The 17,544-nt window shown below is 43.4% G+C and overlaps 1 protein-coding gene across 1 annotated transcript; it reads left to right on the forward strand.

Annotated features, from left to right (window-relative positions):
• Positions 1–5,374: 5,374 nt before the first annotated feature.
• Positions 5,375–16,922, forward strand: KCNV2 (potassium voltage-gated channel modifier subfamily V member 2). The gene is made up of 2 exons (XM_001917136.3): positions 5,375–7,195; positions 16,055–16,922. The coding sequence occupies exons 1-2, from the start codon at positions 5,795–5,797 to the stop codon at positions 16,334–16,336; spliced, it is 1,683 nt and encodes a 560-aa protein (XP_001917171.1). The 5' UTR covers positions 5,375–5,794; the 3' UTR covers positions 16,337–16,922.
• The last annotated feature ends 622 nt before the right edge of the window (positions 16,923–17,544 follow it).

The following is a 17,544-nucleotide window of genomic DNA, read 5'->3' on the forward strand; positions in this document are numbered from 1 at the left end:
CTGTCTCATTTCTTTTTGCCTTAGAATTAGTTCCTAAAAGTTCATTGCTCCTTGGGGCCCTGCATAAGTAAAAGAGCCTGATCCGGACACAGATAATACCTTAACACTGCCCTGGCCAACATGGCAGCCATTAAGCCACATGTGACTATTTGAATTTAAATATAAATTAATTAAAATTAAGCAAAATTGAAAATTCTGTACCTCAGTGGCACTAGTTACGTTTTAAGCCCCAAGAATATTTCTATCAACACAGAAAGTTCTATTAGTAAGTGCTCTCTTACCATAAAGGAATTAATTTTAATGGTGAGTGTGAACTTGACCATTATTTCTGTGCTGAGGAATTCTACAAGTGCTAAAAGTGAATATACTTGTGTGTTGAGGCTGTAAAATCAGGTCTTGGGGTAGGAGACGGCTGGATGAGGGGGAGATAATTATCTTTTGATAAAACTATACACCAGGATTTAGGCATAGGCAGACCAACTGAAGATAACCGGAGGGACATTCTCTTTTTAGATTAACAGGAAATCCTCCAGCAACCCATTTTACAGGTGAGAAAACTGAGAAGAAAAGAGGTTAATTGTGCAAAGTTTTGAAACCAGAATGCAAAATCGAGTCTGTCTTAATTCCAATGTTCTTTCTACCGTACCATGCTGCCTAGAAATCTCTGTCACCAAGAAAAGCAGCTGGAATTCCCAGCCACTGTTCCTCAAAACTCACTAGTTTTCTTTCCCTTGAAAGTGAAGCTTGGGGCTATGTTAGTACAGAGCAATAAATGTTTTTTCAGATAATTATAGATTCACATGCGGTTGTAAGAACTAATACAGAGAGATCTTGCACCTCCCTTCGATATATATACATATATTTTTAATCTGCTACCTAGTGGACACTATGCTTGATGCTGGGGCCACAGAGACAAGACTCTCTTTACCCTCAATGACTTTAGAGGCTAGTAGGGAACATACAAATGAATAACTAATACAGAGTTGGTTAAAACAAAAATGTTATGCCATTGTCACCTAAATTGGCAAATAACAATAATAGTAATGATACTCTAGCTAAACTACTTTGAAAGACATACTTCCATATTTTACTGGTAAGAGTGGAAAGTGAGGCAAATTGGAAAACAAGTTGGCAGTAAGCATGAAATATTTCAGTCTTTCAGCTGGTATTTTGGACTGCCTGCTATATGCCAGGCACTAGGCTCAATCCTGGGGAAAACAGTGGACAGAGCAGACTTTGTCCAGCCCTTCTGGAACTTACAGTCCTGTGTTGTTTACAGGCAGATAAGCTTTTGTGAGAAGTGCTGTGACAGGCAAAGTAAAGATGTTCCAGAAGCACGCGCGAGGGCAGCTGAATTCTGCCTCGGGTGATGTGGGAAGGCCACCCCAGGGAAGAGGCAAAGAGGAGCTAGGCTTCCAGCTATGAAACGATGAGCAGAAGTCAGCGAGAGAAGAGGAGACAGGGTGGTGTGGAGAGAGTTCTAAATAGAAGGAGCAGCACATGGGAGGGCTCAGAATGAAAAGAGAATGGCCTAAAAAATCTGGCTAAACTATCAGGAGGAATAACCCAGAATGCAAAAAGAAAACCCCCAAAACTTTCAAACATAAAGACTTTGATCACACCATTACTTACAATAGTGGAATATTGAAAAATATCTATTTCAATAAAAGAGATATGGTTAAGCCATAGATGGCACATCTACAATGTGGAATATTTTATAGCCATTTCAAATAATGCTTACCAAGTATTTTTTAAAATATCAAAAATGCCCATATGTTAAAATGTTGAAAAAGGTAGGACACATAATTTTATACCCCATATGATCACAACTACATTAAATATATGTATATTTTATACATAATATATTAAATTTACAATTCAATATAAAAATTAAATTAATATTTAGTATAGAATATATTAAATGTATATTACATATATAATTAAATAGAAGGAGACAAGTTAAAATATTAATAGTGACTGCAGGGGCCGGCCCTGTGGCCAAGTGGTGAAGTTCGCGTGCTCCCCGCTCTGGTGGCCCAGGGTTTTGCCGGTTCGGATCCTGGGCGCGGACATGGCACTGCTCGTGAGGCCACGCTGAAGCGGTGTCTCACATGCCATAACTGGAAGGACCCACAACTAAAATATACAACTATGTACTGGGGGGCTTTGGGGAGAAAAAGGAAAAATAAAAATCTTTAAAAACAAAAAGTGACTGTCTTTGGATAGTGAGATTATACGTGGTTTTTATATATATGCTATTTTATAGCATGATGGTTAGTCTGGAGCAAAACCCAGCTCCACCAGTTACTATCAGTGTAATCTTGGGCAAGTCACTTAACTTCTCCGCATCTCAGTTTCCTCATCTGTAAAACAGGAATAATTACAGCACCTCTGTGACAGGTTGTTGTAAACATGATCATAGTACAGTGTCTGGGCATGCTACTGCTATTATTGTATTGATTATTAGTATTCTGCTCTCTACTTTTTAGTTTTTCGATAATGCATTCATATAACTTTCATAATAGGAAAATATTTTAATTACTCTTCATTAAAATAAGTGCCTCGTATTGTAAGCTAGTGGGATGTGCTATCAAATACAAGCACACTGAGAAGGGGCAGCTAAGCCACCTTGGGGAAACACAGAGAGACGTCAGAGAAGGATTGCTGAAAGAGAAGGATGATGTCTGAGCTGACTTTTCAAGAACAAGGACATAGGGAGAAGAAGAGCAGAAGGGAGTTCAAGACAAATGGAACATCAAGCAAAGCCTTAGGATCTTGGAGGTTTTAAGGCAGAAGGAGACCTAAAGATCACCCAGTCCAATTTCCCAGTTGTGCAGGTCTCCCCCTGCAGCATGCCCTACACATCCTTACGCGCACTCAGGGAGAAGGAGCTCACCACTTTAAGAAGAAACCCGTTCCATGGTTGGCCAGTTCTGTTTGTTACAAAGTGTTTCTATGTATGAAAACTCATCTACCATGGCACTTGCATACATATACATCACAGCAAAATCCAAGCCACAGGCCCACACCAACAGACACACTGAGGGCAGAAGAGTCACCTAAATGTGGTCCCTCAAGGCAATAGTCCTCAATCCACTCCCAGCTTGTGGTTTTATGCTTAATTTTGAGACACCTTACAAACATTACTAACTCTATTGTTCTTAAGTGCAAAAGCCTTGAAAGTGTTGAAAGTTTAGATAACAAGTAATAAATATATGGTTGCAATAGAAATGGAAGAAATTAAAAATATGAAAATAGTGATATTTTTACTTCCTATCAGAATAATCAATTCTGAAGAAAAAAAGTGAATTTTTGTACCACATGAAAACTATCGTGACAGTACTAGGCACAATGGTGAGAAGAGATGGAATTCAAAAATGGGCAAGTATATGGCTAGAGAAACAAGGCCAGCAGGAGGACATAGAAATATATTTAGGAACCTAAGGCTAGGCCTGGTGAGAGGCTTTTTCCTAACCTTGTAGGTTCGAGGCCTCTTGGAAGCCAAAGTACATCAGCGAATGCTATACGAGCAGGCGCAGACCCTGGAGCAACTGGTACCTGTCCCAACAACTTTGAAGCACAGTTAAAACTAAGCTACCTGATAAAGATAGCACACAAATCAGTGGGGGAAAGGCAAATTACTCAAATAATGTGCTGGGACAGCTGGATAAAAACCTGGAAAATAAAGTTGGGTCTCTACTTCATTGTTTACATCAAAATCAATTCCTGATGGATGAAATCCTTAAATGTGACAAAACTATAAGAAGAAAAATTTTTAAGAATTACAGAAAGGAGAAGACTTTTCTAAGATGACATAACACCCATCTTTTACCTGGGAAAAATCTCAACAGAAGACAAGCTCAGAAAAAAATACTTGGAATTTATATCACACGCAAAGGGTCTGTTTTCATAATATATAAAGCTCTCCTGCAAATCAATTCAATGGAAAGGAGAAAGAGAAACACATCAGCTCTTAATCACAAGCAAACATGCTCAACTGCATTCAGAATAAGAGAAATGCAAATTAAAATTAAGCCACGTATCATTTTTCACCTACAAAATGGGCAGAGCTCAAGAAGTGTGATAATACACTCATACACTGATGGTGAGTTGTAAATTAGTAAAACTTTTATGAGGGAAATTTGACATTATCAATCAAAATTGCAAATGTGCATTCTTTGAGCAATTCCACCTCTATCAAATTATCCTTCCTATATCTTAACATACGTAAAGTAATGTATGTCTGTTATCCACTGCACCATTGTTTACAAGAACCAAGACAGAAAAAACCTGAATGTTGACCACTCTCAGACTACTAGGCGGCTATTTTCAACATGAGGCAGATATTTATGTTCAGATATGAAAACACCTCTACGATATACGCTTAATTGGAAAAAAAACAAAGTGTATAGCACACTATGATTTGTGTTAATGATAGAGAGCTATTCCGCTGATAGATGGAGATGCGTTCTGATTGTATATGTTTAGAATATTTCTGGAAGAGCAACCAAAAAGTACTAACAGTGGTTGCCTCCTCAGAGGCACACCCAATAGCTGCAAGTCTGGGTTGGGAGAAAGACAAACTTTCTACTATAATGCACCTTTGTACCTTTTGAATTTTTGTCATCAACATGTATTGCTATTCAAAATAAATTGAATTTAATAATAAATTCCTGGCTCAGAGTAAATCGCTTCCTCTTCTCTGCTACCTCTGTATTTTTTACTCACTTTTTTGTTGTGCTTGAATATTTATGTCGCCTACAAAACCACGAGCAACTTGAGGGCTGCAATGGTGTCTCTAGGAAGCTTCCACCTCCAGCACCTAGCACAGTGCCTTACACGTGGAAAGAGACTTAAAAAGAAAAAGTCACATCTTGAAGAGTGGTGAGAACCTTTTCCTTGGAAGGAAGTCTGGCCACCTTTATCTATGGCCTAATACACCAGCTGAGCAGGGCTACAAGGCCCTAAGGACATCCACCCACCAGCCCCGGGATTCTACCTTGAAACATGTCTTCATCCTTTAAGAGAAGGAAGGGACAGAGAGACAGAGACGGAGAGAGGCAGAGAGAAACTGAGACTGACTTAAAGATCAGACGGGACTCAGAGCAGTGCCGCCAAGGAGAATACATATGAAAAAAAAAGTGTGACCACGTGAACGGATGGGAAGGCGATCATTTGACATCTCATATAACTTAAACAAAGAGGTATGCTGAGAGGAAAACTGACTTGTCATGAAGTCCGCTTTAAGCCTTCTGTTGCTATTTCTGTCCCTGTTAATGATGGGTTTACCTAGGGCAGAAGCTGCAGTTTCAACAGTTAACGGTCAAGACACAGGCATCCATACTCTATAGCTAACAGTTGATTTCATCTCAGCACAGTACACCAAGCACTTTCTAAAGGCAGGGTTGGCCAATGCTTTTATTAGCAATAATCTCTGCCACTTTGGGATTATCTACAGATTGGAGGCCACATAATCATCCTCTACGTCACAGATGGTGGGCAGGAGGGGTGGGAGGACAGACTAAGAGGCTCTAAATCCCTCCTTAACACTTGCTTCTTCCCTATCAGCAAGATTAGAGCAGTCGACCGCCGTCTGCGTGTGTTCAGTCCCGGAAGGCTGGGCTGGGCTGCCCCGGGCCCAAGGAGGGGCAGCTCTGAGGACAATGCCCAGACCTTAGGTCTGCTGGTCCAGACCGGTCTCTCTAAGACGTGATCCATCCTCCTAAGGTCGGTAAGCAGGCTAGGCACCCTACAACAGCCAGGAAGGACAAGCAGGGGTCCACTTCCCGCAGCCATGCTGAAACAGAGCGAGAGGAGGCGGTCTTGGAGCTACAAGCCCTGGAATACTACGGAGAGCCAGGACGCGTCCCAGGCAGGGGGCAGCCAACACCGCAGGAGCATCTGCTCCGTGGGAGGCCGTTCCGGCTCCCAGGCCAGCATCCCAGCCTGGACCGAGGGCAACTACAACTACTACATCGAGGAGGACGAGGATGGGGAAGAGGAGGATGAGTTGAAGGACGACCTGCCCGAGGCGGACCAGCAGCCAGAGGCGGCCACCACCGCCCAGTCCGAAGGCTGCCCGGACTCTCCGGCCGTGTCGTCCACGCTGAAAGTGAACGTAGGTGGCCTCAGCTACCGCCTGGACTACACTGAGCTGGCCTGCTACCCCAAGACGCGCCTGGGCCGCCTGGCCACCTCCACCAGCCGCAGCCGCCAGCTGGCCCTGTGTGATGACTACGAGGCGCAGACAGACGAGTACTTCTTCGACCGCGACCCAGCCGTGTTCCAGCTCGTTTACAACTTCTACTTGTCAGGCGTGCTAATGGTGCGCGACGAGCTGTGCCCGCGCAGCTTCCTGGAGGAGCTGGGCTACTGGGGCGTGCGACTCAAGTACACGCCGCGCTGCTGCCGCATCTGCTTCGAGGAGCGGCGCGACGAGCTCAGCGAGCAGCTCAAGATCCAGCGCGAGCTGCGCGCCCAGGCGCAGGCTGAGGAGGCCGAGGAGCTCTTCCGAGACATGCGCTTCTACGGACCGCAGCGGCGCTGCCTCTGGAACCTTCTGGAGAAGCCCTTCTCGTCAGTGGCCGCCAAGGTCATCGGGGTGGCCTCCAGCCTCTTCGTGCTTGTCTCCGTCGTAGCGCTGGCGCTCAACACGGTGGAGGAGATGCATCAACACACGGAGCAGGGAGCGGGCGGCAGCGACCCGAGGCCCATCCTGGAGCACGTGGAGATGCTGTGCATCGCCTTCTTCACGCTGGAGTTCCTGCTGCGCCTCGCCTCCACGCCCGACCTGCGGCGCTTTGCGCGCAGCGCCCTCAACCTGGTGGACCTCGTGGCCATCCTGCCGCTCTACCTGCAGCTGCTGCTTGAGTGCTTCACCAGCGAAGACCAACAGCACGGAAAGGGCTCACCTCTGGAGCACGACCTGGAGACCGTGGGCCGCGTGGGCAAGGTGGGCCAGGTCCTGCGCATCATGCGCCTCATGCGCATCCTCCGTATCCTCAAGCTAGCGCGCCACTCCACCGGGCTGCGCGCCTTCGGCTTCACGCTGCGCCAGTGCTACCAGCAGGTGGGCTGCCTGCTGCTCTTCATCACCATGGGCATCTTCGCCTTCTCCGCGGCTGCCTACTCCGTGGAGCACGACATGCCCGGCACCAACTTCACCAGCATCCCCCACGCCTGGTGGTGGGCAGCGGTAAGTAACACGGCCCTTGGGCTTTCCCAAGGCCTAGCAGAAGCTAGTCCCACATTTCCTTGATTATCAGCCACCTGTCTTTGTCCCCTGATTTACAGAGGTGGGTGTTATAGGGGTGGAAAGATATAGACGCTATAGTCCAGTAAGGAACTTAACTTGACTTAGTCCTAGGAATCTCCAAATCTAGATTTAGTTTTAAAACAGACAGATTTTATGGAGGATTCATTGTTGACGTATGTGAGAAGCTTCATAATCATTCTTATTTGCCACTTGTTGAACATCTGTTGTCCTAAGTAGTTTATAAAGTTTATCTTATTTCAGCATCCCAACCCTGTGAGGTGTTTATGATTGCCATTTTGTTTAAAAAAGAGGACACATTGGAAGTGGCTTCAAGTTTTGAAGGAAACTAGAGACTTATTCAGAGGAGGAAGTGAGACTCCACTGAACCATGTCAACCCTAACTGAAATCCCTCTGGTTGTAGCTAAATCTGGACACAGAAGGAAGCATCTGAAATTGAAACTTGCGCCACGTCACTAAAATTCTTTCAGGACCAGGCATTATTGCCCCGTTTTACAGCTAGAGGAATTGAGGTGTAGAGAGAGTTTGAGTGTAGACACACAGCTCAAGGCAGCAGAGCGAGGATGAGACCCAAGGCTGTCCAACTCAGAAATCCACCCCCTCCACACCCCAGCACTGCCTCTTTCAAGTTGTAGTCTTCTGCATGTCTTGCCTAATTTGTACAGTGTAGTATTTATTTTTGCCATTGTTTTCTTTGGTACTCGCCTTTTGATAATTTATGCCATTTATTTCAATATCTGTATTTCTGGTATACTAGACTAAATCCCTGGAAAATCCCTGAATCCCTGGAAATGCCGACTGGGTCCTCTCGGGTCAATAAGTTGACATATGTGCACAGGAAAGAACTGCATGTATGGATTCTTAATTTTTTTAAGTACATTATTTGTAATGCCTTTAAAGACATTAATATAAGCAGTTCTTCCCACTTCAGAAAGTAGGTATTTTCAACATTAATATTCGGTATGTCAGAACCCACAGTCTGGTGTGAACCTCTGAGATGTACCAACCCGGGGTTGCTCACATTGTAGAGTAGTGGGATGGAAGATTTAGATTTAGGTTCTAGTCCCAGATCTGCTAATAAGTTGAGTGTGACCCTAAATAATGAACTGTGAAAGTTCACTCCCTCAGTGCCTGTCCTCAGTTTCCTTGTCTCTCAAAGGGGAGGATGCAGAGCTCTTCAGTTCAATGTGTTTTCCTTCCCTGAAAAGCAGAGAGCTCATATGTACAACAGGATTTGTGAGCTTTCTCCAGTGATGGGATGACATTAGGCCCTTTCGAAGGAGCTAGCCAAATGCCGCTCCTCTGATCATATTCCAAATGATGAAAGGTCATCCCCATAGCAGATAAACCACGTGTACAGATGGAGCTGATGGAGGATGATTTGTCCCCCAGCAAATGACATTTACTTTGGAGGTGAGTAAAGCAGGAAGGGAAAAGAGCAAATCCGCATGCTTATGATATGATATCCAGTTTTAGAGAGTCGTTTCCATTCACCCAGATATCTTCGAAGGCTGACATATATAGGCTGGACCTAGTGGAATCTTTGAGACTATAGTTTTAACCCACAAAACTTTGTCTACCTTTTGTATATTAATATAAAGCTTTTGATAATAATTCTGTTGCCAATAATGGATTTTTCTTTTAAAAAATTTCCTGAAGTGAATGCCTATTGATCCCTTTTAATTTCTTGATCTGTTTAATGCAAATGACATTTGAAACTTTCAAATTATCCTCTTTTTATGTTAACTAAAATTATTTTACTCAAGATCAGTGTTTTCCATAAACTTTACAATAAAAATTGAATCACTATTCAGTTTTTATCTATAACAAATTTTACCAATTCTTGCTTTTACCAATGTGAGGTTTCTGTTGTGGCCATTAGCTCTACCGGGCACCCTTTCACAGACCCAAATTTGCACATTTCGGCCTTACCGTTTACAAACCCTAACCTTTTATAATGGCCTTCGTCCATTTTATTCTCTGAGAATTATTTATACTAGTAAAACTCATTATTAGATAAAAGACTGATAACTTGTATTTGTTTCTAAACTAACTTATGAAAACAATAGGAGCAATTCCCCTTGCACATTCCAGGACTGCTCTATTCCCCAGGACTGACGTGTTATTAACCCCGTTCTTCTCCATACTTCTGATGACGCTGCATATTGTTTACTAAGGGTCCGTATTCTCAGTGGAGCAAAGAGAAAAGAACATGTCAAAATGATGCAAGCAAAATGTCTTGCTTCCTTATGTAGATGCAAAGTAAAAAGATGCAAAATATTAGGACCAATTCTTCATGTAACCCACAAAAGTCCATCTCATTCATTCATGGAGCAAGAATTTTTAAGCACCTCCAGTAAAGCCAAGTAGTATTGTAAACACTAGGGATTCCGGGTGATGGGAAAAGAAGGTGAAGTTCTTTCCCTCATGGAGTTTATATTCTAGAGGAGAAAGATAATAAATAATTTCAGATCTTGGTGGGTCTTGTATAAGATAACAGGATAGTGACTTGGGTGGTGGAATCTACCTTTAATGGGAGAGTCAGAGAAGCCCTCTTGGAGAAGTTGACATTGAGCTAAAATTTGAATGATGAGAAGAAACTTATCTAAATAGGATGAAACAGACATGAGAATCTGAGAAGTAGAATCCTCAAAGTAACTGATCCAGTGGTTTCCAAGCATTTTACTGATCAATACACCACATAATTTAAAATTTTTTGAGCACACACCCATGATAAATACGTGTTTAGTTATTCATAAATTATGTTATTTATTGCTATAATAATGATGTATCACAAACAACCCTAAAACTCAATGGCTTAATTGTCAAGCATTTATTTAGCTCATGAGTTTGCAAGTCTGCAATTTAGGCTAGTTTCAACTAGAACGTTCTTCCCATTTGGGCTGGTGCCAGTCACTCACATGTCTGATGGTCAGCTGATTGATAGCTAGGATGAAGGGGAGACTAGACCACATGTCCTCCAGCAGGCATGAATCCATGGCCAAGGCAAAGGGCAAGTGAGAGAGTACAAGTCCAATCATGCAAGCACTGTAGAAGCTTCTGTTCCTGTCATTTGTTCAACCCGTTGGCCAAAGCAAGTCACAAGAGCAAAGTCACAGTCAAAGGGCAGAGTGGGTTGGCCCACTCATGGTAGGAAAGCACTGCAAAGTTGTGTGGCAAAGAGCTAGGATAGAGGAAGCTGTAAAGAATGGGTCCAGTAATACGGTCATTCTACTGCAGTAAGATATTGCTGCTCAAATATACTATACACATCAGAAAACATACCCCCACACATTGCAAATTAAAGATGAGGGAAAGAAAAATATGATTGCTATGTTCTTGCACCACCCCTCTGCTGTCTCCCTTGGGATATATTCACCCACATTAGAGACACATTCTCTAATCTTTTCTTCCATGTGTTTTTAGTACTTTCAGACAATTCCAAAATCTGACTTGCTTTTAATAATCTTCCGTCTCTCTATGCCAAGATCCTGCAGCCTTCCTCTGTCATTCAACTCAGGGTTTTAGGAGGAATACAGTAATATTCATTATTGTGAATTCTCTTCCAGCTGCAAAACAAATCCCTTGTGGACGCTCATGTCTGCACGTGCTCCTGTGTTAGGATAGCAGATAGTCCTGTCCTACTCGTCTGTCAGATAGAGGTCATTTGTAAGCACTAATAGGAAACATATGTAAAATACTAGCCTGTAGGACATCTGCAATAAATAGAGGCTACCATATCTGACAAGTTGATAGTCTTTATCACATGGAAGCAATAACCTTTGCTTCCAGATTCATTTTTGGGAAAATAGAAGTGATTCCTTCTCTACTGGGAAAAAGAGAGAGTCTGTCTAACATACAAAAGGGTCAGCTGTTCTATCTTGGGAGACCTTCCGAGTGTCCAGATCAACAGGCCCACGCCTGGAGCAGCTCCAGGCGTGTTGGGCTCTCCAGTTGCCTGGGTGTGGGAAATGCACGGCACAACTCAACAGGAACAATTAGCTCTGTGATGAAGCTGTAATCATTGGCCTCCGGTATGGCTATGTTTTTAAGTAGAAAAGGACAATTAAACTGTTCAATAGACTATTTCTTTCTGGGCCTTCTAGAGCAACTTAAAGCTGTAGAAATCAAACAGGAAACTGTGTCATGAACTCATTCCTTCAAAAACTCTACAAAAAGAAAATTTATCATCAGATAATTGTGCCCAGAGACCATGTTCCTATCTTGATATGTTTACCTAAAGTATGTTATTATTTCCTTGCAAATAGGTGGGACTTACAAATTCACTGAGATTTATTTTACTTTATTTTTGTTGATTGCTTGCTTGCTTTGATAAGACCCATTTGGAAGGTGAATCAGTCAGATTACAGTCAGGAAAACAGAAAAAAAAAAGATAGATATTTTAAACAAAAGGAATTTGATAAGGGAGATAGATATATAGGTGTTAGAAGGCTGGAGGAACAAAAAGGCAAACTGAAATAACCCAAAGATTGGTTACTGTAAGAAAGAGATGTCGGCCCTAGAATTGGGGGAACAAACAGAAGATAGAGTTACCAGAATCTAGGAGGACAGAGATGGAATTCCTGTTTAGCTGTTGCAGGGCCCCCTAAGATGACACTATGAGGTTGGTGTCATGATGCCTGAGCCATCACTGTCTGCTGTTTTTGGAGGATGATGACAGAAACCAGAAGGGGGAAGAGAGACTCTTATCTCTCATCCCACATTCCAGTCTCCGAACAGTGTCTCTCATTGGCAGAACATAACCAGAAGACAGCAGGCAAGGGAATCTGGGAATTGTAGTTTGCAGACTCCCAGCAGCAGAATTACAGCACAGAGTACAGAAGAGTGTCAGGCTTAGACTGAGAGACGCTGGGTAAATGTCTGGCATAGAAGGCATTAAAGTTCTCCTAGCTGCTTCAGAAACAGCACAGGAGCCATAAGTGGGGCAAAGGCTATTAGGCTTCTTTTTTTTTTTTTTTTTAATCACTTTTGATCTTGTGCACTCCTGATTTGGAGTGGTCCCATTTTATCTCTTTAAACTATGCTTCTCCTGTTGGCCAGTATGACCTGAGGGGGACATGACTGAACTGTAGAGGGCAGGGAGTTGTGCCAAGTAAGCTGAGGATGCAGAGGGCATCGTCATTATTGCATACCTTTCTGTGGACAAATTAATAGACCCCAAACTTGTCTTAGCTTTTGCACACCTCCTTATTGTACAATTTATATGCATGTCAGAACTTTAATATACCTGGTTGTTCTCTTCAAGGTGGTCACCCATGACCTCATTCTAACAGTGCTTCCACTGATCAAAACATTCTTCGAATTCCACTGAGGAATTATCTTCAGAGCCTGTGACATGTCCATTTGCCTCTTTGTAATGGTGCTCAATCTTTCCCTTTTTGAGGATGGATTCAATATTTTAACTCAAGACCCTTGAGTTTAAGATTGGCACCCAGAGGTAACCCTCAAGGTAAATAAGACTACTTGTTTGAAGGTCATGCCTCTGAATCCTCTGTGCAGATTATAATCCCAAAGAGGAATTCCTAAAATATTTGTGGCAACAGCAGCATGGATAGGCTAAGTATAGCCTTTGAAGCTAAATCCTTTAAAGGACAACATGAGTGAGGTATGCAATACTGTTAGCCAGAAAACATTAGTCTTTACCACCTCAAGTTCTTTGGGAACACTAGAAGGGGTGTTAATTATTTTTAAAACTCAGTTTTATTCCCTGGGATCATAATTCCTAGATGTATGGATTACTGGGTGCCAAGATTTAATCTCTGCCTAGTTCATTATCAAGGAAACAAACATTCCTTGTTGAAGGAGAAATTCAAGTATAGTCATTCTAAAGTTTCAGAGAAGAACTGGATCCTTGTCCTCCTTGTAATGTCTAGCAGGCCAGCATTTGCTGATTAATGGGTGAGCTGCTGAGGGGAAGGTCACATTCTGGCTTTTGGGACCCAAAGGCTAGGGAAAATATGTAAGTTTTCAACGGAATGGTAAGTTTCCAGTTTACAGAGTGGCTGAACCAGCCAGTTTTTTCAGGATATTAAGATGGATTGTAGAAATATTGGTCACATTTCCAAACCCAACTCCTACTAATTTGAGAACTCACTGTGAAGTCACGTCGGCCACTCTGGGGCCTTCGATCTTTAATGCGCATCCAGGGAGAAAAGATTTGGCCTGTAGAACGTGGAGAAAAAGTACCCTAAAGTCAAGGAATCCTGAGTTCCTCTGGGAGCCAAGGACCAAGAACCAGATCACTAGTTGAGTCAAATTATCCACAATGCAGACAATGCATAAATTAGCTATGCATTTTGAACAGATTCTTCAGGACCAGTCATACAGAGCCTCTGAGCAGCAGAGATCTTTTCTCTAAAAATAGAGATCCAAGATAAACAAAAATCTTTAGATCATATTATGGACATCAAATATTTCATCTTCCTTAAGCCAATTCTCTCTGCTGTTGACTTTTCACTCAAAGTTCAACCCAAAAAAATGAAGTTGGGGTTGGGAGTGAAGCAAAGCCAGTGTGGGGATTGAGCAGAAGTTTAAAATCGGTGCTTTGTCTCAGTTATTTTCCTTCCTCTGTATCCTCCCAGCCTCCCCCCCCCCCCCCCGCCCCCCAATCTTGCACCTTTGAGGGGCTGGTTTACCTCAAAGCCTCTGCTGGCCTTAAATGGATGCTTCCTGTTCTGAAAGTACCCCTTCAAGTCATTCACCCCTATATCCAACCCCCTTTAGGCCTCCTCCAGGGAAAGTAGACTGACTAAACAGTCCCACAGAGGTGTGAGTGATGGTGTTAGTGACGTATGAAAACTGTTGTTCACTTCACACACCTGGACAAAGTCTGACTCATGTTCTTTTCCTTTTGGTGTGGCCAGTGACAAGAAACACATGAAGGCAAGCATACTTTGAGATTAACCCACAGTCCCACTTTATCACTGCCTCTCATCACCCTTTGGTCCACAAGGTAGGAAAAGGAGATTCTCTAATGGAGCTAGAGTGCATCCCGCTCAATCTCCCTCACACAGCATTCAGCAGGAGCCAGGGAGGAGCCTGTTCCCATGGCCTGTTGGTCTCATAAGTAGAGGAACTAACATTATCGTTCACACACCCTGGGCCAGGCACTCCTGCAATTCCCAAAACAACCCTATGAGGTAGGTACTATTATTCTCCCTGCATTTCAAAAGTAGAAATGGAAACAGAAAGAAGTTAGGTGACTGGCCCAAGTCACACAGCTGGGAAGTCGATTCAGACCCACAGAGCCTAGAGCCATTCCTGTTTCCTTCACCTCGTCTACACCATCCTGCCTCTCTTAGATGCTTGCTTGTGTTCCTCCACCTTGTTGGGGCAGCCCATCCGTCAACAGGTCTCTCACCGGAGATGGAGCAGGGAGAGGTGGTGCATCACCCACCCCAAAGAGGAGGTGCAAGCTTTCTTTTTATGGGCTGGATGGAGCTGTGGTTCTTATCAGCCCCACCGGACTTGCCCAGCTGGCCCACTTCTCCATTTCATTTTAATTAACCAGTCATCCTTATTTGAAGTTCAGACTAACCCCTACATCATCAAAACAAGGTTTAAATTTCTAAGCTATAGGCCTTCTTGGTATGGGCCAACAGAATGACTTTGTACCTTTTACGACCGCCTGCTGGAAGGTTGTGGCAACAACAATGCAAATCAATGAAGTGAACAGTGCCCCCTGGATTTGTACAACGCACCATTTTTTCAACTGTGATCAACTGCCCTGCCTAAAAGACTTCTAGTAATTTCACCAACAGTCTGGGGACCAAAGGGAGTCTTAGTACATGAGCCGTAAAATACAGGCCCTGGGAGGTTTTCCCGGTTTTCTCTGGCTACACTGACTGATAAGTAGCCCCAAGGGTATCTGCATTTTAAAACAGAAGCTTGTTAACCTAAATAAATCTCTAATTAGTGGAATTTAAAGCAGTGTGACAAGAGTGATGGGAAGAATTTCACGCAAGGTGAACATATTTTTTGGTCAGTGATGTCTTACAAAAATCCCTTCGCAAAATAATGAGAGTGTGTTCCTCCAGGCGTTCAGTTAAAGCACCTTTGCATACACTCTCATTTGAACTAGTAACAACCCTGAGAATTATTACAATCGTCTTCATTTTAAAGAAGAGAGAAGGACAATAGAGGAAGTTAATGCCTTTTGTGTGCCTGATACTGTGTTAAGCATTTTATATTCATTTTCTTAGTTAGTCTTCACGAGAATTCTGAGAGTTAAGTACTATGCTCCCGTTTTAGATGGAGGAACCAAGGCTTAGAGACTGAATGTTTTGCCCAAGGTCACTCAGCAGGGAAAAGGCAGAGTCAGCTCTGGCTGGTTCTAAGCTCTTTCCAGTACACATATCATGTAGGCAAACCCAGGGACCCCCATCCTAAAGGTGCCCAGCAGAGGAGAGACAAAGACCTACATTTATGGAGCCCATTTGACACCAAGAACTTTACACATGTTATCTTATATGCTCTTCATATTTAAAAAAGGTATTATCTTCCTTGTATTGTATATAAGAAAATTTGTAAGTGATAGGATTTAAACCCAAGTCTTTCAGCTTCAAAGCTTGTGTTCTTTCCATGACACAGGTCCTGCAGGCAGACTTTCTGGAACCTCCAAAAGGTGGCTCCATGGTGAGCTGTTACATGACCCACGTGCACCTTCAAGGAGACAGAAGACACTTCCCTGCTTGGTTCTCTCCCTTTCTTCTCCTCCCTCATGATGCTAACAGTTCCATCCTGCTTTCCTTCCTCAACAGGTGAGCATCTCCACTGTGGGCTATGGAGACATGTACCCAGAGACCCACCTAGGCAGGCTTTTTGCCTTCCTCTGCATTGCTTTTGGGATCATCCTCAACGGGATGCCCATTTCCATCCTCTACAACAAGTTCTCCGATTACTACAGCAAGCTCAAGGCTTATGAGTACACCGCCATCCGAAAGGAAAGGGGAAAGGTGGACTTCGTGCAGAGAGCCAGAAAGAAGATGGCTGAGTGTTTGGCTGGAAGCAACCCCCAGCCCACCTCAAGGCGAGAGAATTAATTTCCTAAGATGCGTGGCTGGTAGATCCCGTGAACTTCAAGGCTCCATTTCTCCTTCTTTTTTTTTATTATTAAGATTGGCAGTGAAAGGACACACGAAGCAGACATACACAAAGGGCATTCGGTTCACAAAGTTCTAACTCTAAAAATGTTCGTTTTGGCCCAAACTCCCACTGCCTTGTGCTGCTCTTTAACTGTTTTGTGTGAGAGTCTTGACCTCCTCAATGACCTTGATAGTGAAAACTCCTTGAGAGGAGCAACATCTTAGATTTCTCTTGTAGCTTCTCATGGCTTCTCAATCAATATTTTTGGACTTGAGTTGACTTGAGAAGAATTTCCTTACATTTTAAAGGAAAAAAAGTCCTTGATTTTCCAGAGAGAGGGAGCGTGGCAGCAGGAGCGGTATGAGCTTTGGAGTTGGACCAGCCTTGGTCAGAAGCCCAGGTCTACCAGCTGTAGGATTTGGGGCAAGTTAATTTATCTATTTCTTCAACTATTAAATGTAGGTAATAAGACCTACCTTGTAATATGAGCATGGCAATTGGAGATAATATTTATAAATTCTCAATAAATGGTAGCTAATAAAATGGTTTGAGTGTTGGCTAGTAGATTCTTTAGACAGGTGGTTCTCAACCCTAGGAGATTTTGTCATCCCTCCTCGCCCACCCTGGGGCCCATTTGGCAGGGTCTGGAGAGGTTTTTGATTGTCAGCATTTTGAGGGAGGATGAGAGGGGTGACTGGCATCTGGTAGGTAGAGGCCTACAGCTAAACATGCACAGGACAGCCCCATAACAAAGAAGTATATGACCCAAACTGTCAGTAAAGCCAAAACTGAGAAACCCTGGCATAGATTTAATATGGGAGCCCCAAGACTTGACCTGTGAAACATGCCAAAGTGAGCCACTTCTCCCTCCTTTGATGGGAGCCCCCGCATGTCCTCACCCCTCAGGGCCTCCTTTCCCACGCCTTTCCATGAAAAAAATAAACCAAAAAACCCTGCCTTTTGGACAACTGTTCTGGGCTGACCACTGAGCAAAGGGAATTGAGTCGACGTGGCCTCCACTCTCGGCTCCTTCTGTTTCTGGGTCAGAAAACCAGTTCCCACAGGACGTTGGTCCTTTCTCTCCCTGCCCCCCTTTTCCTCAGAATTCCTCCCTCCCTCCATAGGACTACTGGAAATTGAGGTCCTGAAGTTAAAGGCTCATTTG

The sequence above is a fragment of the Equus caballus genome, chromosome 23 (assembly GCF_041296265.1).
Source record: "Equus caballus isolate H_3958 breed thoroughbred chromosome 23, TB-T2T, whole genome shotgun sequence".
NCBI classification, from domain to species: Eukaryota; Metazoa; Chordata; class Mammalia; order Perissodactyla; family Equidae; genus Equus; species Equus caballus.

Coding starts and splice junctions, on each gene's coding strand:
- KCNV2 (XM_001917136.3), top strand. CDS start 5,795: ATGCTGAAACAGAGCGAGAGGAGGCGGTCTTGGAGCTACAAGCCCTGG. Junction 7,196..16,054: donor ACGCCTGGTGGTGGGCAGCG/GTAAGTAACACG, acceptor CTTCCTCAACAG/GTGAGCATCTCCACTGTGGG.